This window comes from Aythya fuligula, chromosome Z (genome assembly GCF_009819795.1).
Source record: "Aythya fuligula isolate bAytFul2 chromosome Z, bAytFul2.pri, whole genome shotgun sequence".
In the NCBI taxonomy this organism is placed as follows: Eukaryota; Metazoa; Chordata; class Aves; order Anseriformes; family Anatidae; genus Aythya; species Aythya fuligula.
Genome location: NC_045593.1, coordinates 19,143,419 through 19,170,002, shown reverse-complemented (window position 1 = coordinate 19,170,002; position 26,584 = coordinate 19,143,419). Strand labels below are relative to the sequence as shown.

At 42.3% G+C, this 26,584-nt stretch overlaps 1 protein-coding gene across 1 annotated transcript in view; it reads left to right on the top strand.

The window, feature by feature from the left end:
* The first annotated feature begins 7,668 nt into the window (after positions 1-7,668).
* SLC38A9 (solute carrier family 38 member 9) overlaps positions 7,669-26,584 on the top strand; it is a 51,633-nt gene continuing 32,717 nt past the window's right edge. Inside the window, exons 1-4 of the mRNA XM_032206275.1 lie at positions 7,669-7,685; positions 17,110-17,264; positions 25,680-25,812; positions 26,364-26,485. Of these exons, the coding sequence (XP_032062166.1) occupies positions 17,161-17,264; positions 25,680-25,812; positions 26,364-26,485 (359 nt within the window). The 5' untranslated portion in view covers positions 7,669-7,685; positions 17,110-17,160. The remainder of the gene's footprint in view (positions 7,686-17,109; positions 17,265-25,679; positions 25,813-26,363; positions 26,486-26,584) is intronic.

Genomic DNA, 26,584 nt, shown 5'->3' with positions numbered 1-26,584 from the left:
AATAGAATTCTGTTTTTATCAGCTTCACAACAGCTTTTCCAGCGTTTCTCTCAAGGATGCTTACATATGATCTTAACAGGAGTATCTGGAAGATGCCCATCCCTCTTCAACTCTTCAAAGATTCACATACTCCATTTGAAACAGTTCAGAACAACTCCTAACACTCACATTATACCATTAAGGTTAGTTTTATTTCCAGCAAAGGCCATGTTAAAATTTCTCCTGTTTAATAAAAGCTAGACATACACTAGTAAGCCAAAACACCATCTGACTCAGGAACATCACAGAACTACCAAAGCTTTAACTTCGATCTTAAGCTTTTCTGATTTTACTAATAGCTTTCATACTTCTCTTTATGCAAACCATTACAGGAAACTAAATCCAAATAGTAAAATTATTATTCTGAAAGCATGTTACTATTCCTCCTTTAGCAACCTTACTTTCAGCCTCATACATCTATCTGGATAGGCAATTCATCTCTCATCACCCTCCCTACTCCTCAAGGCTCAACCTGTAAGATCATTAATAGCAATGCCAACTATCACTATAGATCCTCCTCAAATTTACTGCAGTCTCTTCTGATACCACAACTAGCAAAACATTATTCTTTAGTTGTCCCATTACACTCCTGCATCTTATCCTTCATTTCGCTACGTAATTTCACTCTTTTAAAAGATTTTGCTATGTAATAAAACAGCAAGATTTAATAGGAGGAATTTATACACAAAATTTCACTCAGAACCACACCCTACGGCAGGTACCTACAATCACCCTACTGAGGTAACAACTCCAGAACTGTATTTTAAGAGTTCTTCTCACCAGCTCCCAAACTCATGAGGCCATTAAGCTGCACACAGTTCACCAACTTAAATGTACTACATGCAGACCTTACCGTAACTTTTCTGCTGCCAGGAATCTAATTCAGATTGAACTCTAGGAGCATCCTTCTCCAGTTTCAATCTAAGTGAACCATGTTTGCAAACTCTAGAATTAATAGTCCAGCTCACTTAGGGCAAAAAGCAGTAGGGACAATTCAAAGAAGCAACTTAAACAGAAGACTGAAAAGAAGTAAACACTCCACTTATTTCTGGATATATGACAGATTCTCAAGAGCTTGGAAACTCTGGGAAAGAGTGGGAAATCCTCTTAGAAAGACTGGGAAATACATCTGGAAGGGTCTGGAAATACAGCTTCTACGTAAGCCCAGACAGGATGCACGTGTCTTTGTCCTTCTTCCCTAAAGAGCTGGGTATTAAGTTCTAAAATACCAAGAGCATTGAATCCCTTCACAGAATAGAGACCATGCTAATTGTAGAAGACAATGACCCTGGGACCCCTTACATATATGCAGCTACAAATACAATGAAAACTTGGTTTGTATGTGTTTAAGGCTGCTTGAAAGTGCACGCTCCCATCTTGTAACACTGTAGTTTTCCTAGCAAATTGAGTCAACATAGCTCTCATAGTGCTACCATGGAGAAATAAGGTTCCACTGATTCCTTTACCAGCTCAGCCATTTTCCCCTCAACAACACACAGAGGGGTCCTCAGTTTAGAAGGTTAAAAGTCCACAGAGAAGCACTGAACAAGCACAGGTACTTGGACAAGACAGCAGCAAGTGAACAGCTGATGGGGAGGAAACCTCTCTTAGGCAGTCAGCTTCTAAAGCAGCCTTCTACATTTGCAAAAACATACTGTAAAGGTTATACCAAGCCCTATCTCCAATCCTCATACAGGGCAACTCCCCACCTTTATTATTGCACCTGTACATTTAAGGTCATACAGCTGGCAACAACAAAAAATGAAGTATTAAGAAAGATCAGCTGCAAGAGACTCACATTCCATTTGCTGTAGTGAATAAATCAGTGATTCAGTGACTGTCAGCAGAAAAGGACAGCAAATACCAAAGGGCATCAACTGAGCTGAGAGAAATTAGTTTTCTCTCACAGCATGTTTTTCTATGCACAGCTCAGAGTAAGACATAATTCTGCTATTCCTGAGTAATACAGGTCCACCTCTCACCACTGCTCTTTCATTATTCAAGACAGCAATAAGGGCCATCAAACCGATCTGACTTGAGCAAAATATAACCTACCAAAACCCAAAAAACAGTGATCTTTTCTATTTATCTTACAACCTCAGACACTATATCTGACATACAGAATGGAACAGAAAGGCATTACAAGAGGCACAAGGGCAGGCAACAGAAAATTTCCCTTTCAAGCGATACAGAAGTTTACTAAGACTTCTCACCATAACTAATTTGCAACTTCAAGTCTCTACTCAACTAAGTTTTTGGCTATTTCCCCTCCAGGCTGTGCAGATCCATTAGCTTATACACTCAGGCCCTCAATTCCTAGCCCATTTATTAGAATTAGTGAGCTACTGAACAAGTACATGTGTCACGTTTATGCCACGCTTTTTTTTTTTTTTTTTTTAAGAACAAGACCTAACTGTAGTAGGCATCCTTTCACAACCCAATGTGAGGAAGCAACATTAAGCACACAGGAGAGTTAACGCTGACTTCTACACCAGGCCCCGGAGTCTCCAGGGAGGCACAGCACCTCTAAGTTTTGAGAGACTGAAATTGCTGCCACTTTTTACAAAACCACAGTCTTCTCAAAAAATGATTTAAGGACAGCTACTTCCTGATTCTTCAGGAACACGGTACTGGTGACAGCCTGACAGCCGCTTAGACTGCAGGGTGGACGAAACAGGTAGCACCCATCTAGAATTCGGAGTAGTTCAGTTGGAAGTCAAAAATCATCTCATCCAACTGCCTGTTTCACGGCCAGCCAGAAGTCCAACTGCCTGACTGCTTCATGGTAACCAGAAATTAAAGAGCACTACTATGGGCTTATTAACCAAATGCTTCTTTAACACAGACAGGCATGGGGCATCAGCCACTTTGCTAGGAAGCCTGCCCCACTTTTGGCCACATTCACTGCATACAGGTCTGGTGTCCAGTCTAAATCTCCCTTGGTGGCCCTTTATGCCTTTTCCTTGTGTCCTGACATCAATTCCCAGGGAGCAGAGCCCAGCTCATCCCTCTCTGCTTGCCCTCCTCAGGAAGCTGCACTGAAATCACCTCTCAGCCTCCTTTTCCCCAGAAGGGACAACCCCAGCGTCCTCCGCCTGTCCTCGGGACACGCCTTCAGCCCTGCCTGCCCTCCCCGAAGCACTTCCAAACATTTTTACCATTTTTATGGCTTTACCCTCGCCCCCCGCCCCGTACCGTCTCCCCCGAGGGCGGCAGGCGAGGCGCTGCCTCCTCCCCGATCTCAGCCTCCCAGTCCTCCTGGTGCATGGCGTGCGCTGCCGAGCCTGCCTGCGGGAGAACACACACGTTAGCGGACCCCACCGGCCCCACACACCCCCACCAGCCCCCCAAAAAACCCCACGGCCCCCCCCAGACCCCCACGAGTCCCACCGAGGGCCCCGGCGCCGCGCAGCCCCCTCCCGCCCTCACCCCCGCCCGCTCCGCGCCTAAAAGAAATGGCGGCGGCCGCCGACACCCCTGATAACGCCGCCGCCACGTGCTGGCGCGTCACGTGCCTCGCCCGCTGGCCAATCGGGGAGCCGGGCGGCTACTCCCGCGCATGCGCGCGCGCCCCACTCCGGCAAGGCGGGCCGGGGGGGCGAGGGGGGGATGGGCCGTTAGGACCGTTAGGGGCGGGCGTTAGCAGGGGTCGTTAGGTCGCTGAGGTGGCAGGAGCTGCCCCCGATGGGGATGGGGGGATAGGGGGATGGGTTGTCCCCTGTGCCTGGGGGTTGGTTGGTATGAAACAACAGCTAATCGGCAACGTGCCCCTTGGCTAGAATGGAATACTTAAATTACCCAATTTAAGCTAAAATTGGGTTAGACACGCTGTGCGTTTTCAAAGTAAAACATGAAGAAGAAGATCCCATTCCCAAAGTTTTGTCATTACACCAGACTTGCAGAGGCCAGAAGGGCTGAAACCCTGTCTCAGGAGCTGTCTGCCTGTTGAAGTACTGAGGAGCACAGATAGAATTCGTATCAGCGCACCGCATCTTCTAAAAATCTGGGCGCGTTCTCCAGCATTTCTGCTCATGTTTCTCAGCTGCTGATGCAGTACACATCTCTGTAACTTCTTCAGTGTTGAACGGTATAGCTGTGGAATACTCTAGTAGTACTTACCCTGAAAAGCTTAAAACCATTCCATGAATGTGATATATCCTCATTAGCCTATTATACCACGTTCAATTTATTTCCCTCAAGTCTGAAAGACTGTTTGAAAAACTGTATGCCTGTCTGAGAACTTTAATGTCTTCTGTTGTAGAGAAGCTACACTGTCTCTGTAATTCTCTGAATGGGAGATTTGGATACACTCTTCTAATGACACCAGGAAAAGGGTTAGGTGGAAAGTAAGTGTGTGCGTAACAATTTCCTTCTTTCTTTATGTGTTAAAATTAGGCCTGTACTAATAACGGTTAGGTTCTTAAGATTTAAATTATACTAACATTAAATCTTTGGTTTTATTTATATACAAGACATGCTTTCTCTTTACCCCGTTAAAAAAAAAAAAAAAAAAAAAAAAAAAAAGTTAACATTTAACAGAGTTTATGGTGTTTAATATAGATATCCTGATGTGCTATTACTTTTTTTTTTTTTTCTAGAAAGACATATGGAGAAATATAAATATCTAATAATAATAATAATTAAAAAAAAAAAACACCACCACCAACAAAAAAGCAGTAATTTTGTTAGCCAGATGATCACTATGATTGCAACGATGGAAAAAAAAAATCTTTATTCATGTACTATAAAGTTCTGTAATGCCTCAATTTATGAATTTGTGCATATTACAGTTATATTACAACTACAGTTGCAAAGTATGCCTTAAAGCTAAATCAATAGGTGATTCAACATAGTGCTTGACAGAATTCTTCTTAATAGCTATATTTAATATTCTCTTTGTCTTACAGATGTATCAAGAGGTACTAAATGAATTTAAGTTCCCATTTTCCTAGACGCTACCCAGACATGAAGCAAAAGACAAGCTTTGCCCAAAAGGTCATGTGTCACCAGAACAGAAAGCCCCGACATAAATACTGCAGGGCAGTTATGGAATACACTTGTAAAGACAGCTTTTGGCAGCATTTTTTTATGAGGGAGCAGGAGAATCACAAGACTTCTCTCAGGCTTGCTTGCTGGCAAATCATTTCTTGCAATAAAACATTTTTCCCAGCAGAACTCAATGACTAATTAATGACCAAGAATGCAAGCCATGTATCTTCTATGGTTATAATCATCTAAGTCTCTCATAGCACAGGACACAGTAGGCAGGCTTGCAAGAGTATCACAGAATCACAGAATTGAAGGGGTTGGAAGGGACCTCAAGAGATCATCAGGTCCAACCCCCTGCCAAAGCAGATTCCTTAGAACAGGTTGCCCAGGTAGGCGTCCAGACAGGCCTTGAATATCTCCAGAGAAGGAGACTCCACAACCTCCCTGGGTAGCCTGTCCCAGTGCTCCATCACCCTCGCCATGAAGAAGTTCCTTCACATGTTGGTGCAGAACTTCCTGTGCTCTAACTTGCAGCCATTGCCCCTTGTCCTGTCCCCACAAACCCATGAAAAGAGGTTGGCCACATCCCTCTGTCTCCCACCCCTCAGGTATTTATACACATTGATGAGATCCCCTCTCAGTCTTCTCTTCTCCAGGCTGAACAGACCCAGGTCTCTCAGCCTTTCCTCATAGGGAAGATGCTCCAGGCTCTGTATCATCTTTTTGGCCCTCCGCTGGACTCTTTCCAGAAGATCTCTGTCTTTCTTGTACTGGGAAACCCAGAACTGGGCACAGTACCCCAGGTGAGGCCTGACTAGGGTAGAGTAGAGGGGGAGGATCACCTCCCTTGACCTGCTGGCCACGCTCCTTTTAATGCATGCCAGGATCCCATTGGCCCTCTTGGCCATGAGGGCACAGTGCTGGCTCATGGTCAACCTATTGGTTTCTTCCTGCCCATCTCTCCAGCCGGTCCAGGTCTCGCTGAATGGCAGCACAGCCTCCTGGCGTGTCAGCCACTCCTCCCAGCTTTGTGTCATCAGCGTACTTGCTGAGGGCAGACACTATTCCTTCGTCAAGGTCATCAATGAAGATGTTGAACGAGACCAGACCCAGCACCGACCCCTGGGGAACACCACTAATTACAGGTCTCCAGCCAGACTCTGTGCCGCTGATCAGCACCCTCTGAGCTCGGCCAGTCAGCCAGTTCTCAACCCACCTTACTGTCCACTCCTCTATCCCACACTGTCTCAGCTTTGCTATCAGGATGTCATGGGAGACAGCATCAAAGCCTTGCTGAAGTCAAGGTAGATGACATCCACCGCTCTCCCCCCATCTACCCAGCTGGTGATGCCATCATAGAAGGCAACAAGGTTGGTTGAGCATGACTTCCCCTTGCTGAATCCATGCTGGCTACTCCTCGTAACCTTCTTCTCTTCCAATTGCTTGGAGATGGCTTCCAGAACAAGCTGTCCCAACACCTTTCCAGGGACAGAGGTGAGACTGAGTGGCCTGTAGTTTCCTGGATCCTCCCTCTTGCCCTTCTTGAAGACTAGAGTGACACTGGAAGAGTAAGAGTAGCTTCTCGCATGCTGGAAAAATTACATCTCTGCTTCTGTGTGTTTTTGTTTTATTCACTTTATAGTGCCAGCATGTGGTGTTTGTACTGCGTTTCAGACTTGTGCAGCAGGTGGCAGGACTTCCTGACTCCCTGACCAAAATCTTCAAATACCCAGAAACAGCAAGGTTCTTGCATTCTAAGGGTGGCTCAGGTGCAGAAGATGACAGTGAGTTTTCTGCATTACACAAAGTAGAAGTTTTGGTCTGACTCAGCTTGCACGCATGTAGCCGAATTTCAGGGTGATGATGGATGGTGGTAGTCTCTGCTGCCTCATTTCCTCCCGCAGTCTGAAATTCAGATTACACAGCGGTTTTCTCACAGGAATAGTCCTGCTGTCCATGCAATCTGTCTTGGGCTGTGCTTGAGGAAGGAGTACAGGCGGGGATTGGTGTCTAGCTTGTTTTGAAATATCTTTCTCACGTGGGAAAGCTATCTTTGCTGTTTTCCTTGCATGCAATGCAATTCAGCAGTTTCCCTAACCATGAGCTATAAAAATCCCTTCAGTTTTACTTTAACCAGTGTCTGAACTACGAAAAGGACATATGACACTTGAGTTAACTAGGAGCCACAACAACAAAGCGATTTTAAAACAGCGAATTTCTGTGAGCAGCAGTGCTCTGTGACAGACAACCACTGCGTTTGGAATCAGTATTAAATGCACCTGCCTCTCTGCTTCCTTATTTTCTCAGCTAAACCTACACAAGCTGTAGACAGACTACTACACAACGACCAACTGTCACTAACAAGTCCAATTCTATTTTTTTTTCAGGGCTGTTTGGAGCCTCCACGTGCAGCCACATCCCGCTTATCCGCCCCAGCGGGCGGCCCGGCGCAGGACACGCTGAGCCACAGCCCGCTGCTGCCGCTCCCCGGCCGGCCCCGCAGCGCAGCGCAGCGCAGCGCGAGCAGCGCCGCCCCGCAGCAGCACCGCCCCGCGCCCTCCTCCCGGCCGCGGGCCCGCCCGCGGAACTGCGCTCCCCGGCACGCCGGCAGCCCCGGCACGGCCCCGGCCCGCTTCCTGCCGCCGCCGCCGCCGCAGGTAGGGGAGCGGCGGGTGCCGGGAGGAGGGAGCGGGGCGGGGGGCACGGGGGAGCCGCCCGGCTGCAGCGCCAAGTACCGCGGGGGGGAAACTTAACCGGGCAGCGGGCGTTGTGCGGGGCGTGGAGGCCTTTCAGGGGGTTCGTAAATCAGGGAAAGGCTTAAATCGGTCGTAACCAGCCCGTGGGGCCCGGGCCCTTTTAAAGGGTGGTGGTAAAAACATAGCATAAGGACGAAGGTGCTAACATTGTTCCCATTCCTATACCTGTGTCTTTAGGATTCACACAAATATGCAATGGGATTCACACCAACACCTATATGCAAATAACAAAGGCTTCAGCTGTTGAAGACAAGTTATTGTTCCATTTCTTTTTAATTTTACATAGGTATCATCTGTCAGTGACCACGTACCCATTGGTTCTGCCCAAGGTACGTAGGAGCTCAACAGCAGTGCAGTTTGTATCAACAAGAGTGCTTTCTACTGAAGCAGTTATTAATTTACACTTGTTATGCATTTTAGTTATCTTCAACCAATACGGATCTAGGAGAGTAGGGACAAGCTAACTTGTGGCAAGCTGTGCCAGTTTTAAGGAGCTCTGAATATATGCTAATAGTCTTACAAGCACTATAGCATTCTTCAGTCCCTAACAAGCTAGGGTCTATTGCCCCAAAAAAGGAACTAAGGAACTCTTCTGTCTTTGGAGTTCCTGTTTTTCAATGTAGAATATGCTTGTTTCTCACAGTTTCTATGTGCATAGCCTGCAGTTTACTTTAGATTTATGCCATGACCTTTATTCATCCATTCATCAGCTCAGAATTTAAGAGAAGACCAGGTCACGCCAAGTAGAACTTTTAAAAATCGTTTTCCTTATTTGAAGTAAATGCTAGTATTAGTGGATCCTAGTATTTAAATCATGATTGTGAGGTGGGGTTATGAGAGTGATGAGTTTAAATGAGAATGAAACAGGTTAACTTGTCACAGTTTGATTTGTGAAATCTAGTTGACAGGGAGCTATGCGTAAAGGAACCACCAGATATCTCAAAGAAAAGGAAACTACTGTTGCACATAAGAACAGTTTTTGGTGGCAAAATTGCTTCTGTAAGGCTGTAGTTGTAATTAAGCAAGTTAAAAAGTAACAAGTTAAAGTTGATTTAAGTCTGTGATAATTTAAGATGCATGGCTTCCAAATTAAGACTTTGTCTATGATGACTTGTCCATTGGGTCTTCTTCCTACACAAAGAAATTATTGCAGAACCAGTGCTAGCATCTGTGTAGCGACTTCACCTTTACTGACATGGAGCTGTTGTAGAAATAGCTCTCAGAGCTGCAGATGCTGTTCTGCCAGGATTTCCAGCTGCACTGGCACCCCGGTGGAACTCTAGAGGCTGTGATGGTAGCTCCCCTTTCTGCCTTCTTCCACCTGCCCTGCGTGAAGAGTTCTTTGGTGAACAGCAGTCCTACAACCCAGCAGAGCGCAGCCTGTGCTTGTGGGATGACTAGGATAACTGACTAACAAAGAAGTTTTGTGAGGGCTGTGGTATAAACCTGTTTGGTAACCTTCTTCTGTAGCCTGGGCTGTAAGTCTGTACTAACCTGTCCAGGTGGGTTCTCACCTTAAAACAATGATACACGTGCCTGTAGACATACCAGATACAAGCTTAGGTTCACAATACAAGCAAACTGTAATGTGGTTTTGTCCTCCAGTGCAAAGAACACCAAGTCACAACACAGCCTCCAGGCTAAATTGAAGGTTATCTGTCTGCTGGGTCCTTGTCTTCACTCCCTGAAACTTTTAAGTCTTTTTAACTAAGAAAGAGAGAACCTGCAAGGCAGTAAAAGCTGAAGCAAAGGGACAGAGAAGTGAGTATTAAAAAAGGTTCAGCCCTGCTTTCAATACCACCTGAAAGTCTTGTAGAGTGTAGCCCAAAGTGGGACTGGGAAAAGCACCTTTCACACCTGTGTTGTTTCACAGTTTTGTGGAACACCAGCAGCAGAAAACCTGGATTAGTAAGTTCTCATTCACCTGTTACCTCTTACCACTTTTCTGATACAGAACTTCAAATGTTTATGGGAGAATTATAAATAGGTCGAGAGGACATTCTAAGACAGCTTCATCACAGGCAACCAGTGAAGTTATATCCTGAAAAGGAACAGCAGAGCTGAATGATGACCTCCAGGTAGGGTTTCACAAGAGCAGAGCAGAGGGGGAGAATCACCTCCCTCCACCAGCTGGCCATGCTGCTTATGATGCAGCCCAGGATATGGTTGGCTTTCTGGTGCAAGTGCACATTGCAGGCTCATGTCCTATTTTTCATCAACCAACACCCCCAGGTCCTTCTCATCCTGCTCTCAATCCATTCTCCACCCTGCCTCTATTTGTGCTTGGGATTACCCTGACTCAGTTTAAGGACCTAGTGCTTGACCTTGTTGAACTTCATGAAGCCCACCTCTTAAGCCTGTCCAAGTCCCTCTGGATGGCATCCCTTCCCTCCAGCATATCGACTGCACCTCACAGCTTGGTGTCATTGGCAAACTGAGGGTGCACTTGATCCCTCTGTCCATGTTACTGACAAAGATGTTAAACAGCACTGATCTCAGTACTGACCCCTGATGAACACCACTTATCACTGGATCTCCACCTGTACATCAAGCCATCAACCGCAACTCTTTGAGGGTGACCATCCAGCCAATTCCTTAGCCACCAAGTGGTCCATCCATCAAATCCATGTCTCTCCAGTTCAGAGACAAGGATGTCATGCAGGACAGTGTCACAGACTTGGCACAAGTGTAGGTGGCTTACATCAATTGCTGTCTGTTATCTACCAACACTATAATCCCATCGTAGAAGGATATTTTATTAATTACCAAATACATTTTTAAGTGAAACTAGAGTTAGATAATTAAACATAGAAACCTGTATTTTAGAGGACAAAGTTTGCAAAGTTGAAATACTCAAAAGTTGGAGTATTAAACCTGGCTGCATTTAATGAAGATTAGAATTGTCTAGGTAATAATAGTTTTCTTGGTACATATGGATTAGAACAGAATGGGTCTGTTGGAAGGGACCTTCAAAGCTCATCTAGTCCAACTGCCTGACCACTTCAAGGCTAACCAAAACTTAAATTTACCAGACTTTAGTAAGGGTTTTGACACTGTTTCCCATAGCATTCATTCTTCTGGGTAAACTGATTGCTCATGGCTTGGATGGACATATGCTTCACTGGGTAAAAGAAATGTCTGGGTGGCTGGGCCCAGAGAATTGTGGTGAATGGAGTTAAATCCATCTGGAGGCCTGTAACCAGTGGTGTCCGCCAGGGCTCAGTACTGGGGCTAGTCCTCTTTAATGTATTTATCAATAATCAGGACAAGGGGAGCGAATGCACCCTCAATATGTTTGTACACGACACCAACTTGGGCAGGAGTGTCAATCTGCTCAAGAGTAGCAGGGCTGTGCAGAGGGATCTGGATAGGCCAGACTAAGGGCTGAGGCCAACTGTATGAAATTCAGCAAGGCCAAGTGCTGGGTCCTGCACCTGGAGCACAACAACCCCAAGCAGAGCTACAGGCTGGGAGATGAGCGGCTGGAAAGCTGCCCAGCAGAAAGGGATCTAGGGGTATTGGTCAGCAGCCAGCTGCATATGAGCCAGCAGTGTGCTCAGGTGGCCAAGGCCAGCAGCATCAGGGCTTGGAACAGAATTAGCTTGGCCAGCAGGACTAGGGAAGTGATTGTCCTCCTATATTTGGCTCTGGGGAGGCTGCACCTTGAATACTGTGTTCAGTTTTAGGCCCCTCACTACAAGAAGGACATTGAGGTGCTGGAGCATGTCCAAAGAAGGCCTGTGAAGCTGGTGAAGGGCCTAGAGAACAAGTCTTACAAGGAGCAGCTAAGGAACGGGTTGTTTAGCCTGGAGAAAAGGAGGTTTGGAGGAGACCTTATTGCTCTCTACAAGTACCTCAAATGAGGTTGTAGTGAGGTGCAGTGGGTTCATCTTTTCTCCTTTCTCCCAAGCATCAAGCGATGGGAAAGAAAAAATGGCATCAGGTTGCACCAGGAGAGGTGCATATCCTGGGCTGCATCGTAAGCAACATGGCCAGCTGGTGGAGGGAGGTGATTCTCCCCCTCTGCTCTGCTCTTGTGAAACCCTACCTGGAGGTCATCATTCAACTCTGCTGTTCCTAATATGCAACCTAAAATAAAGGAAATATGCAATCCCTTCTTCACTGAAGGGATTGTGAGGCATTTGAACAGCCTGCCCAGGAAAGCAGTTGAGTTACCATTTGTGGAGGTCTTCAAAAGATTTGTAGATGTGGTGCTTAGGGATATAGCTTAGTGGTAGACTTGAAAGCGCTAGGTTAACAGCTGGACTTCATCTTAGAGGTCTTTTTCATCCTAAATGATTCTTTGATCCTATGAAAGCATAATGAGGGTTTTTTCCAAATGCTCCTTGAAATACAGACAGGCATCAACTCCTCTCTGGGAAGCCTATTTCATTGTTTGACCACCCTCGTGGTAAAGCATTTTTTACTAATGTGCAGTCTGAACCTCCCCTGGTGCTGCTTTGTGCTGTTTCCATGTTCTGTGATCAGTTCCCAGGAAGCAGAGCCCAGCACCTCGCTCTCCACTTCCCCTCCTCAGGAAGTTGCAGAGAGCAGTGAGGCCACCTCTGAGCCTCCTTTTCTCCAGGCTGGAGAACTCAAGTGTCATCTGCCTGTCCTCGGAGGATCAGAAATATTCAGTTACCTGATCATTATTTTTTTTGAAGCTGAACAGTTCTCAGAGTTGAAACGGTTTTGTCTGAGCAGCAGCAGAGCAGCAAAGTGATAGTGTTCAGTCCACTTTTGAATAAGACTATCTTCCTTACTTGTTGTTCAACAGACTGTAACTGTTCCTTGTGGAAGTTTTTGCAGTGCTTAGTATGAATTACAGTTGAGTCTTCCTTGGAAGTTACTTCCTGTTCACAATACATGTATGAGACACAGCTTGTATTACCATTCTTACTTTAGGGATAGGGAATAAGCTCCCCCCACCTCCCCGCAAACAAACAACAACAACAACAACAAAAACAGTACTATTGTGAATGCTCAGTTTGAGAGTTAATTTGTTGCTTTCCAAATATTTAATATCATTCAGCAGTGCACAGCACTAGCATACCTTCATTTTGCAGTTATACAAAGTAGGACCTAAGCAGGGGAGATAAAAAATGGGGAACATACTGTCAGACACAGCTTGTCCTTTGGGCTTTGGTTTTACCGATGCTTGCAGCAGTATTGTCTTTCCTAGCAAACTGTATTTGTATCTCTTTAACCGTACAGTGAAACTTCTGGTTCTGTAGAACTACAGCCCACACAATCCTAGTCTAGATCCAAAGCAGTAATCTTCCTTTCTGGATTTACTTTTTTTTTTAGCCAAATCTATTCCCTGGTTCTGTCTGTTGCACCAAGATGAGAAAGAAAACAAATAGCTGTGCCACCACAAACAGGACGAGAGGTAGGATTGCGAGAATGAGCAACAGAGAGCAACGCCACCTTTAACTCAGCACTGCTGAAGACTTTGTGTCATGAATTCGTATCACTTACGCTAGGTACATTACCATTAGCAGAAACCTTTTTCCTATTTGCACAAAAATCTTAGTTTGTATGGCTTAATAGCACAAAAGCTTCAGGGCAGCGTCAAGCCTAAAACTTGTTTTGCCTCTTCAGCATGGAGCTAGCCAAAGACTATCTCTTACCCCTTCCAGTGTGATAACAAATAAGTCAGGTGACCTTAAAGCTATTGTCTCCATTTCCAAGTAGCTATACAGTAATTCCCAGAGGTCCATTATAATTCTTAGAATGCAGCAGTGGCCACGTGAAAACTGTGACCACAGTGTACCATAAGATACACAAACAGGATGAAGTTTGTCCTGCAGTTTTGATTTTTAGCAATAATTCTTTATACTTTATTTCCCAGTCTTCCTTATAGGATTTGAAGACTGTGACAGAACCTGTCATATAACAAGTTTTTAAAAGATAAGCCTCCAGAACTAGTTGAGGAGAGATCACATATCTAGTATAAAAAGCTTTAGATAGGTAACTAGGACACTAGCGAAGTAATCAGCTGAGAAGTGGTTATTGAAAAGAAAAGTGTCAAGCAGTAAGTCCAGACAGCATAACTGGCTCTGTCCTGTGTATTAAAAATATTTATTGAGAATGCAATCCAGCCCAAAGGAGTTATTGGTTAAAAATTAGATAATTAGATAAAAAGAAGTTTATCGGGTTCATTTTTCTGCATATTACTCTTCTGCCTGCAGTTTTCTTTAAAGCTACATTGGTTCCAGCTACAGTCCTCACATAAGGTACCTGTGTCTATTTGTGAAGTAATTAATTTGCTAGTCATAAGCTTCACCTATCTGTTCTCAACAATAAGCACTTTTCACCAATCCAGCTTTTAAGTAGGTCCTTAAGAGACAAATAAGAAACAATGTTTTAACCCAAAATAGTGCTTTCAAGCCTAAGTTATTGCATGTTGTGTCTTGGAAGGACTGTTTTTCTTTATGGAATATTACAAAATGTTGTGGGTTCTTTATAGTCACAGCACAGAGGAAGTTAGACTGCTGATCAGTGTTTTCAGCATATGTCAGATTGAATTGCAAAGCACAAAGACATTGTTTAAGGGACGTTTTAAGGAAGCAGTGTCTTAATTCAAAGCTGTTTTTGTATTAGCCTTTAATGTCTTCTTAATCCACACCATAAACCAGGCCCTGTGGAAAGAAGGGATTTCAGTAACACAATCTCCTGAACAGTTCCGGCTAAAAACATTAATGAGAGTTTGAGATTTGAGTTTATTTCCAATTTCAGTTGAGCCACTAGGGACTTAAAATTTTCATCTGCATTCTTATAGCTAAATCCAGAGTGTGATTTAAACTCAAATGAAGAGGCTGCAGAATGCAGGAGTGAGGGATCTCAGCTTCTGAGAGATGGGGGTGTGTGCCTCTTCATAAAAAGCATGCAGAATGTTGAGCTGGAAAAGACAATAGAATGGAATAAAAAAACCATGCAGGATTATCCATCTTCCACCTGATGCTTACTGTCTTAGTAAGAAAGAAGCTGTAAACTCTAGAGATGACCGATAAAGCCAAAAAATAAAGCCATAAAAACTGTTGCCTTGAGGTTCAGTCAGAAGGATATGGAAGGGCTTGGGAATGGCAGAGGAACAGGTGGATAGTTGTAGCAGTGGATGAAATCTCGGGCCCACACTTTTCTTTCAGAAATAGTTAGCTGGAGGAAGTAGATGTGCACTGAGATGAATTAAACTGTGGGAGTGTGCAAGGCATAAAAGGTAATCAGCAGAGAGGAAGGAGGTGACTAAAAGCTACAGAAAAATATGGGAAAACAATAGGAAATAAATAAACAAGAGGGAAGCTGTAAATGGGGTTTGGAAAGGAACAGTATGTGACATAAAAGGAAATCAGAATATTGCTTTCAATTAAGAAATCTCTTTGAAAACAGTGGTTGGTAAAGACAGGTTTGGAAAGCGATTTTGACAGTGTGTAGAGGAGGCAGAAAATAGAGAAGAAATGAGCAGGAATGTGAAAGCTGAGAGTCACCAGAAGAGTTTAGAAGAAAAAGAGAATGTAAGACATTCAAATTAAAGCCAGCACTGCTGTAGAAGGTAAGGACTTCAGCGTAAACTAGAGTGTGACAAAAATGGAAAAAGGTGATGCTACCAGGGACTGCAAAGAAGGCTTGCACAGTTGTCTTATTATCACTGATCACTCCTTACAACCTCTTACAGAGCTAAAATGAATGAACCAAAGTAATGCATTTAAACTAAAACTTCATTCAAGTCTCTCATGTCTTGGGCTGTAGTGTCATGTATGCTGAAGGCATGAGGGAGGTGTCAGCCCTTCCAGATGAAATGGCATGAGCCCCTTACTTTGTACAAGCATGTACGTGTGTGCAGCTGGACAACAACCCCCAGGCTTAAAACTGATCTAAATGTAAAACACAGGAAAGAATGGTTAATTTTCATTTAGATCAGTTTTCCCAGTCCAGTTAAATATTGGGACCACACAAATGCCTTTGTGCAGTCAAGGGCAGGACTAGTGTTTTCAGCAGCAATTCCGTGAAACTGGAGCCTCCAGTAGTTACCTCCAGTTGACAATAGAGAGCTGTCACCTGTGCTCTGCACACAACAGAAGCCTGTTCTCTAAAATGCGCTTCCAGGCAGTTTGAACCCATGTTGGTGCTTTTGCATCCCCCCAACACCCCGTGTTCTCCTTCACCATCTTTGCACACCTCCTTTAGCAATGGCAGCTCTTGGGCCCCCGAATGTCAACTCAGTAGAAAACTGCTACCTCTCCTGTGTTCTTCATCCTCTCTTTCAGATGTAGAAGGATGATGCCTACCTCATTCTATCTTACCATCCTGTGCCATCCTTCCTTCTGCCAGCTCTAGTTCCCATCCATCTTTCCACCAGCCTGCCTAACATACTAAAGCATCAGGGAACAGTCCCCCTAAAAAAGCAGATACCTCTACTGTTTTTCTTCATATGTGGGGAATTCTTCAGGCAGTAGCAGGGATGACAGCTGTTAAAGCCATTATGTTTGTTCAGCTGAACATGAGACCACAGCAAGTCCCTTGTGAGGTCTGCAATTCAGTTTAAGCAAATAGAATTCCATTTGCTTAAAAGCAGTCTGCTTTTTAGGACCACTCTGAATGCATACAACACCTAATTATTAATGCATTATTAAACCACTCATTGCCTTTAATTCAAAGAGCCTGAACATGATAGACTGTTATAATCTGATCTTTATTATTGTTATGGGAAGTACACCAAAAAACTGCATATGTATTTGCTGTAAAGTCTGAAGTAAATTATTGAAACAATAGCTCTAATAACTGTAATAAATTTTTCTCAGCTGTTCGGTTACAAATCGGAAATACAACTCTTAAAAATCACAGTGGTCTTAAAGTGGGGCAGTAAGGACTGAGGAGTCTCATGAAAATCATGGAATATGACCTACATATAAATACACTTAACATTACTTTCCACGTGGTGTGCTTGATTCTTAGCAATGGTAGCTCAAAAGAAATTCAGATTCTGAATGTTGTTTTTACAAACCTGTTTCAGTCCCAACATAAAGACAGTGTCCATCATAATGCTTTAGTTAATATTGCCTGGTGTGATAGTAACAGAGATTGAGAGCACAATGGTATATTGACCACTTAAATGGGTAGTATGTTATAAAAATATTGTAACTGCTCTACTTAACCTGGGATGTTTGCATTATGAAATAAGAACTCTTAAGCAACAAATTAAACGGACTTTCTGTTTGTTTTCATCTCAGGATCTCCTGAAGCTTCTGTGGGACTCTGCCATTGTTAAATTAATAACAGGTACACAGTTTTACTTAACTGTGTTTTTCTGTTTTCCTTTCTTTAGATTAGAATAACTGTCAGAATCTAGAAAAAAAAAGAAGTGAATCCATCAAATATGGAAGAGGACACCAAACCTCTCTTGATTCCTGTTGGAGGTGATGAAAGCAATTATGGAATCATGAATATACAGTTTAATCCAGAAGATTTTAAATGCAAAAGGTATGACAAATACTGAGCAACAGAATGATTGTGTAGTAAAGAGTTGTTTAATCTTTGCTTCTAGCAACTGAATCCTGTTAAGACAGAAAACTAACATTTGGAATTCAGTGTCTGAATACCAACAGTTCCTATTTGGTCTCCATATGACATTACCTCCAAGCACTGGATGAAGAGATGTGCTTATTGTTTTGTTAATAAGACTTTTCAATTGATGTTACTTCAGGGAGGGTGCCTCAATTAGAATTTTGCATGTGGTTTGTAAAATGCTTTTCAATAACTGAATGAATACAGTGTGGTGGTTCGTATTTAGCACAACAAAGTGAAATGTTGAGACTACACAAGACAGCTTGCCAGATGCTGTAGATAAATAGCTGTTGATATGTGTAAATGGCTCTGTGTGCATTCCACAGGTAATACTAGAGGAATACATTATTTGCTTGTATTGAGGAAATAGTGGTGACTATTTTTTTTAGGAAAGCTATAGAATTTCTTGAGATTGAGCAAATATGAAAAATACAGCAGCCCGTCCTTTTTGGTATGCCTACAAAACAAAACAACAACAACAAAAAAAAAACAGTATTATCTAGCTAAGCAGTAATTTTGCATGGTTTTATATAATTTAACAGCTCTATTCCCCAAAGGGGCTCAAAGTGGGAGACTTCCGCTGTTGTTGCTGTTAATAGTTCTGTGAGTTGTTGCTGGTCCTGGAACCAGAACTGAAATCAGGGTGGGAACTGCCTTTCATAAGTTTTCTGGACATACCAGCTCCACGTTTTTGCATAATGGAACGGAATATCGCCATGCTACCTTTTGGACCCTGTTTGTGCTCTTCTGCCTCTTATTTTGTATTTGCATCCAGTGTCATATTTCAGTAGTGCAGTCTTCCTGAAGAAGCTGAAGATGGCACTGTTGTATACAAAATCCTTTTACTGGTGTCCACTTCAGCAAAAGAGTACTTGAGGATAGTGATTTCCTGCTGTGTCAGCCTGAGTGGGTAGCTTTAGAATGCTGTAAGAGCCTATATCTGTGTTAGCCAGGGACTAAACCATCTCTTGTTTCTCTGGGAGCAAAGGAAGGAGGAGGGGAGGAGGACAAGGGGTTAGCACCGAGGAAGAGTGAAATACAGGTGTGTGCAAGTACAGAATAGTGTATGTAAAGATGAGAAAATAGTAGGGTACTTTCAAGATGGAAAAGGAATTGTGAAAAATGAATTCTTGGTTTATCTTCTTCCTGTGGAGTGTCAGAGCCCCTCATAGCCCACCCAGAATTGGAAGATTGCCAATTTATATGTATTTTGGGAGCTCCTCATGTTAAAGCAGCCATTTGTTGTGTTGGAGGAGCAAAGGGTTTCAGGTGGTGTAGTGATGTCAGAGTAAAAGGAGAAGTTTGCGCCTTCGCAATATATAGAAATGCCAAGATCCACTTTTCAACAGTGAGGTTTGGTGTTGATTCCTTGTTATGTGTTTTACTTTCCGTGTGATTTCTTAAGTTTGGAGGCTCAACTTCATAAAAGGTTGTAGCACCTGGCATTTAGTTTCCTCCCCAAAAGCAGTAAAGTATTCTTGTATTACGTTCCCAGCTCTACAACCTCCAGCTTTGCAGATCCATCCTCTTTGTCCTTATTGTGCCTCCTGAAAGTCCTTTCTCCTATTTAGTACATCCTGATCTTTTGTCTTCCGAGCATGCAGAGGCACAAGAAATAAAGGGCGTGAGACCTGGGATATCAGAAGGGCCTGGAAATCATTGTGGTGTCGAACAGTGCTGAATTTCATTTCTGCGTATTAGAAGAGGTGGCACAATCTTTTGAGAAAGGAATGGGGAAGAATAGGCCTTCAGGGTGTGCCTTGGGCACAATCAGAGCAGTGAATGGGGCTTTGTAGTCTTGGGAGTGTGACTGGAAGGGCTTACTCATTAGAGCTTCAAGGAATTGCAGCTCGAGGGAGAGGGGTTTATCATCCATAAGAGCATCAAACAGTGCAAATGCAATAGTAGTACATGATGTTCTCTGCTTAGTTTGCTCCTTTTTTAAACTTGCTGTTCAGAAACTGTGATCAGACATAGTTGTGTGGTCCCGTACCACCAATTTTCAGGGTCCTTATTTTTGTTTTGATTGAGGTTGATATTGAAGTGTTTTGTGTGATTTACTTATAATCACTGTTTGACTTTCTGGATTCTATTCTCATTGTTTGCTTGGGTTGTTTTAGGTTTGACTGCATTTATACAGTTTAGTTTTCCTAACAGCTTGGAGGACGTTGGATTTTTGAAAGACATGCTTTTCACTGTTTACATAAGAATAATAAACGAATTGTTTATTAGAGTTGTAAATTATTTTGTATAGTATTCTTCTAGTATTTTGGTGAAAATACAAAGCTACATTTAATCCTCTTAAAGAGGGTGTTACTATTCTTCACAATGACCTGAATTGCTCAGATCTATTAGGTGTGTTTGGCCATTTTTTAGGGCCCTTTAAAAGGCCGAATTCCATTGCAATGGCGTATTGATGCTTATTGTATTCAAGGGACAGGAGTTTCTTTTTTCTTCTTACTGCTTTTCAAACCTACTTATTGTCAATCTATTGTTTTGCATATGAAAAAGCTTTTTTTACATATGAAGAAAGTAAGAATGCCTCTGATAAGAGAAGATCAAGACTTCTTCCCTGTTGGTTTATTTTTCAATCCTTTTTGAAGTCCCATAATGTTTTCCCACAATGTAGGAAAGATGAGTAGGTGAAATTAAATTGTTACAAATTAAACAGTGTCTGTAGGTGGCAGTCAGAGAAGCTTTTTCTCATGCAAAAGTCTTCCCTTTTCATCTTGAAATTTCTCTTAGCTGACAAAAAGTTATACAGTATTAGGTACTACCCTCTGCAAAGCTACTGTTTCTGCATTCATAAGTTTACTTCTCCAAACCCGTGTGATCTTTTTATTCCATTTCATGCTTTTTGTTTTTCTCTATTGCTAACACTTTTACTAATTCCTAATTTTACTACTTTCCAACAAGACCTCATTATGAAACTTCTTACTTGTAAGAGCAGTGTAGAATGTGTAGGTAACCTTTGCCAGAGAAGACATAACAGTGCTTGCAATGTGATATGGAAAAGCTTGTAATTCCTTATTTGTTAAACTAGAATGTATATCCTCTGAGCAAGATGACTTAGTATTGTGTTCTGAAGGGTTATTTTGGTTCCACTGCCATCAAATACTTTCAGGTAGTTGCACGGTCATGTGCTGATCATTATAATGACAGTGGTATTAAGAACCTGGAAAAAGCTGATTTTTTCCAAAAGAGTAAAGACCTTATAGAATACACCATGAGCATACGGTTTACAAATCAGACAGCTTAGAATGGCAGAAATCAAGTCAATGGTGTTCTTTTAATTGGTTTCCTCAAAGTAAGTGCACTAACATCTCTAGTGTTCTTACACAGGTAGGAGGTGATTCCTGATTAAGGAAGAAATAGCAATCGATGAATATAGCCTTTTACTCATTACACTTACTTTAATTTTCATGATGGTACCAGTTTTATTCATTAGTTTCTTCTGTGCCATGTATAAAGTTCCTGTAATAATTCGGTGACTAAGTAAAACAACAGACAGAGGAATTTGCCAGCTTTATCTCAGTACAATAATGCGTTCAAATCCATGAAAATAACTGATAGATTTTTGATACTGTGTAGTCATAGAAATCAGTGTAATAAGCTGAAGTAGATTCTTTTGGTCTTTTTGGAGGAGTGGAAAGAAGTTGCATCCTCTAATGCGTTTTTATTTTATTTTATATATTTTTTCCCTATTTGTTCGGGTATGAAAAGTTTGCCTAATTTGAAGGTATTAGCACCATCATGTAGAGCTAAAAAACACACTGACATAAAAAATTATGTTATAAGGGCTTAATACTCAGAAAACTGCTTTTGATCAGATGCCCAGAAACAGTTGTTTGATGTTTAGGAATATTTCAATGACAGAGTAAGGTAGGTATTTGCTCTACTCCTTCATTGCTCTGCAAAATACATTTCTGAAAATGTCTAGAAATGAGATGTATCACCCTTAGACATGCTAGTAGTTGCAAGATTGTATGTGGCTTGCCAAAAAAAAAAAATCCTATTGTGTTCTTTCCCAACCTTCAAAATCCAACACTGGAAGTTTACACAGCACAGTATTTGGAAACAGTCTTAATTATGAGTGCCTTTTTTCATTATCTTTGCTAGCAGGAATTGCTACCAAAGATCATATTGTGGGGAAGTTTGGATAAGAGCCCTCTCCTCTCTTTCATGGACCAGCATTGGATTCTCATTAACTGTGTTCCTTTGTGTAATAAATAACTAGCAGATGAGTGTAGTTGCAGGTTTGCTGGGGATGGTTTCTGAAGTACATGTGCAGGGGCTAATGTTTGGGAGGTGTGGACCTCCTGCATGGGATCCCGCTTCTTGTCTGTACTCATTCTGTTGTGGAAAACAGCTGTGTTTTACTGATGTGTTTGTCCTGCTAAAAAGAGCATTGTTTTTTAGGCTAGCTATTGAAATGTAAGTTATTGTGTTTGTTGGTGTGAATATAGTAAATTCATTGGATACTGTAGTCTATCTCAGTGCATTGTAATTGTCTGCACTGTTCTGCATTAATAGTCACAGCCTCCAGTCATGTAACCTCTTCCTTTCCCCCAGATCACATTGTCCCTCAGCCTTTTCATATTCATTTTGCCATGAGTGACATAGTGTGATTGCATGTATAAATCAGAAAGTTTTCTAGGAACCTATTGCAGCTGCTAAAGCCTACGTGCACAGACCGCTTCAGTGCTAGACTTAAGGTCCCTAGAAAGAGTTTGCCAGAGCCCAGCTTGTATCCTGCCTACCTTGGACCTAGAAAATCTCACAGTAATCTTTGAGAGCTTCCCAGACATGTCTGAGTTTGTAGTACAGCCAGTCTTTGATCTGGAGATAACTGGGGCTGGGAAGTGGCCTTGATCCTAGAGAGAGCACTACCAACTCCTAGTGGAGGTCAGAGAGGAAGATCGCATCCCAAATTGCTTGTTCAATCCAGACTATGCTCTTTCTCTGAATAATTTCTTACCTACTGACAGATACATCTTTGCTACATATCTTTTTTTTCCTGATACTTGGTTATTGACAAACAGTAGTGCTTTCACCATAAAATAGAATGTCATATTCACATTTTATGTTGTTTCACCTTCAAAGTTTTCCGTGGCTTTAACTTGATTTAGAAAATAATCACTCACTGTCTTCCAGTCCGGAAGAATTTTCTTTGATGGCCATGTCAACAGGTGTTGATCACTGTTATAAATGAGGTCTGAATTCAATCTGAATTTTGTAATATTTATAAAACAAATATTTCTAAAAATTATAAAAGGCAAGTAAACAGCGCTGGGTGTGCGGGGAGTCTATGCTCCACCAACACGCACACACGAACATCAAACTTTCCAAATATACAGAACATTGCTTTGCATACTAAACCCGAGTATGCCTATACATATGTACAATCAGGAAAGGTAACAAACAATCCTTTAAGTTCCATAGCTTACTAAAATCGAGTACGCCTATACATATTCACGATCAGAAAAGGTAACAAACAATCCTTTCAGTTCCATGACTTAACAGTCTCCATTTTCCATTCCTTTTGAACAATATGTCTCGTTTTAAGTTGTCAAGCAACTCGGTCTTCAGGCCTTATGTACTTTTCAAGGCCAATGAGGCCTGGATCAAAAGGCACGTCCAGGTCAGCAGGGGGAAAAACAGCAAAATCCTTCGATGGCTGTAGCAGCAGCGATGGCGTAGCAGTCGGATCAGTAAAGGAGCCCGCAGCTCCCTCACTGTCTGGCAAACCAGACGTGTCTGACTGTGGCCCCACACGGCTCTTTAAGGCCTCAGAGACTGCTCGCCAGATGCTCAGCAATCCCACTGCAACCTTGTCGTTTTTATTTGCAGAGTCCCACACCTTGACCTCAATTTGGTCCCATATTTCAGGCTCATAAACTGTCCGATTGTTAATAAGGGGAATGAGCTGTAAGGTTACCAGGACAGTCTTTGTTCCTAAGGACGTATGATTCCCCACAATGCGCAGCTGTTGACCAGCCAGGGGCAGTTGTGTGCGCAGGTCTGCTTCCCTCAGCTCGAGCTTCTCTCCAGCTCCGGTGTGCCTATTTCCAGCGACTTTCTGTACGAGCTTCTCTGAGCAGTTTGCTGAGTGTGGCCGAACCTATCTTCATGAGGTGATCAATGTGCCTGTTCCTGTCCTGATCTCCATTCTGCCAACCTGTTCCTCTTCTTTTTCCTGCTTCTTTATTGACGTAACTTCATCGTGTTGCCTTTTTTATCTTGAGGGCAGGCTCCCCTCTTATACCCTTCTCTCCACAGCAGTTCTTTTCAAAACAACTTTCCATTGGTCAAACAATTTTGAACGTAACAACAACAGCAAACACCCAGAAACTTCCATGCCCTAATGGCTGGAGAACAAGAAACAGGAGACTGCATGGAGTCTCCTGAATCACCCTTCTTTGTTCCCTCTAAATTCTTTTATATTCCCGATGGCCTCGTCGTTAAGAGTCTAATGTTATCTCAACCATGTGGCTTTCCAACCCCTATGGCCACATTCCCAAATCTCCCCCTTCTTTATTAATATCAACCATTTTCTTGACACGAATTACCACTCCATATATAACAATCACCATGCTGAAAGAAATCTTTGCCAGGGGTTGGCCTGCTTTGAAGCAAAATGTAGACTGTTCACTTTCATTTCAGTATGTCAGAAATGATTTAGGAAGTCTAAGAAATTTTTTCCATGATGAAGGAAGATGTAAGAATTAGTGATGTCTAAGATAAAGGAAATAATTATTTACTATAATTTGTAGAGAATAAATTTATTTTTCTTTGTTTTCTGCTTCTGTTAGTTTGTATTTTTCCTGTTATTCATACCTGCAATACCTATTAAGCATACAGGGATGAAGTCATGCTAAAAGTTGAGGACCCACCATCATCTCTTTCAGAGATATCACAACTGATTTCAGAGCTGTATTTCTTGTCTTCTTCCCAGCTAAAAGATAGTGTCATGGTGCAAATGCTTAATGATTCACAGGAAGGGAGAATGGGATCTTTGTCACTTTACTGAGATCTGTGGCAGGAGGGGCTGACAAAGTTCTTTAGTAGTCTGAGCCAGAAATGCATACTTCCAAACAGTCAATTCAAATAGGTGGTGGTATTACAGATAAAATGGCTGGATTTATTGTTGACTTGATTTTTGCCATTGGTAGCATGAAACATGTTGAAATACCTACTTTTGTGGGTTCTGGTTTGGTGTTTTGTTTGTTTGTTTCCAAGTCATTTAACCTGGAGGAAGATCAGGATGATGTTGATATGCCTTTGGGAATGAAAAGGTGAAAGGAAAAACAAAACCCAAAAAACCTGCAGCAAGGCTTGCAGGTCACCATTATCCCTTGCAATCTTTGCAGTATTTTGATTAGGTTATATATCTCCGTGTTGTAACTTCAGGAGCAGTGCAGGAGGAACTGAAGCTTTCACTCTGCTTGCTCCATACCTATATGTATGCAAAGAAAAAATTGGGGCATGAGGCTGCATCCTTCTTCAGTGGCTAGGACCATTCTTGCAGTCTAACATGTAAATAGAGAAGAGGGCAGGAAGACCATCTGCATGCTGCACATCTCTGTGAGAGTGTATCTCTGAACTGTAGGACTTTTCTTGCTGAGTGAAAATCCTGTTCTCTGTAATTAATCTAATTGAATTTAAAAGGGAATCCTGAGGTGATTCAGAGCTGAAAATGGACATCTGCTGTTCAGTGTCTCTGACAAATTCCATTCCTGGTTGCTTTGGTTTAAAAAGAATTATGATCGTATTGGCTGATTTGGGCTTGGTTCCTTCCCCATTAAACACAATTTTATACAGTGTTTTTTGGCTAGGTTATTACTTCCAGCCTTTTTTTAGTTGGTCCTCATTAGCACTGCTCATTCCTCTTTTTCTCTGTCTTCTTTCTATTTCTGAATTCTCACGCCTTCTGTTTCTAGCTCTATTCCTCATCACTAGTTCTGGCAACACAAGCTATAAACACTAATAAGCTTGGCCAAGCTTATTAACATGTAGTTCTACTGAGACTCATTGTTGAGAGCTAATGCACTGGATATTAGGTTTGAATTTTGATGTTAGTTTGCCATGTAGAACCTGTGCAGGACGCCATTTTAATATGGATAATATAAAGGCATGGTTCTTTCATGTATAGCAGTTTCTCTCATGGCAGTGATGGATTTGCATGTGCTTTGTTTCAGTGAGTGACAGGTCAATCCAGAGTGATCCTAAACTGTGCTCTGAATTACATGTTACCTCTCATATTACAAGGTTGTTAAGGTTTTTCATCTCCTTCCTGTTTTGTTTTGTTTTTGTTTTTTTTCTCTCCTTTAGACCATTTCATGTGGAGCCTAAAAACATAGTCAGCGTGAACGATGACATGCAACGAGTCACTGACGAAGCTTCAGCAATGAATAAGCGGATTCATTATTATAGCAGGCTCACATCTCCTACAGACAGGGCATTGGTAAGGAAAACACGGGGTCACATTAACTGAGTGGTCTCCAGCATGTTGGTTCTTCCACAACCTAGTTTTATAAAAGAAGCACAAGTAAATGTAGGGGGAGAATCACTCTGTAGCTTGTTTTAAAGTAAATACCTAGTAGATGAGTGCCTTAACAAGGTCTTGTGTTATCACAAGTCATGATCAACTTGTTGTGTGATGTCTTTACCATCCAAGAAAAGATACGAACGGTATGAATTTCGGAAGAGCGGTCCAGGCTGCCCAGATGTGTACTGGTCTATGAGGGGATTTAAGGAGTGGACTGAGGCAGTGATTAAGCTATCGCTCTCTGTATGTTATGGATGTTTTGCAGAAGAAAAACTATTTTTCTGTTACATAGTTAGATTCCAAAGATCTCTATTAGTGGGCTGAAAAAAATAATGTGGTCCACATTTTTTTTCCTTAAAAATGCACTTTAATGGAAATATTTTGTTCTGTAACAGTTGACTTGCTGTATTTTGGTTAATAGTTATTTTGGTGCTACTAATAATTGTTATTTTTCATCCATTTGTTAGATTGCTCCTGATCATGTACTTCCAGCTCCAGATGAAATCTATGTCTACAGTCCATTAGGAACTGCTTTTAGAGTTGACAGTTGCACAGATGGCTATGGTAAAAACTCCAGTATAGTGACAATGTATGTTAAGCACCTTCCCATACAGTAGCCAGAAAATGCATTTTTGTGAATGCTTTGTACAGTATGCATAACAATTTTATCTTAGAGGATAATATGGAA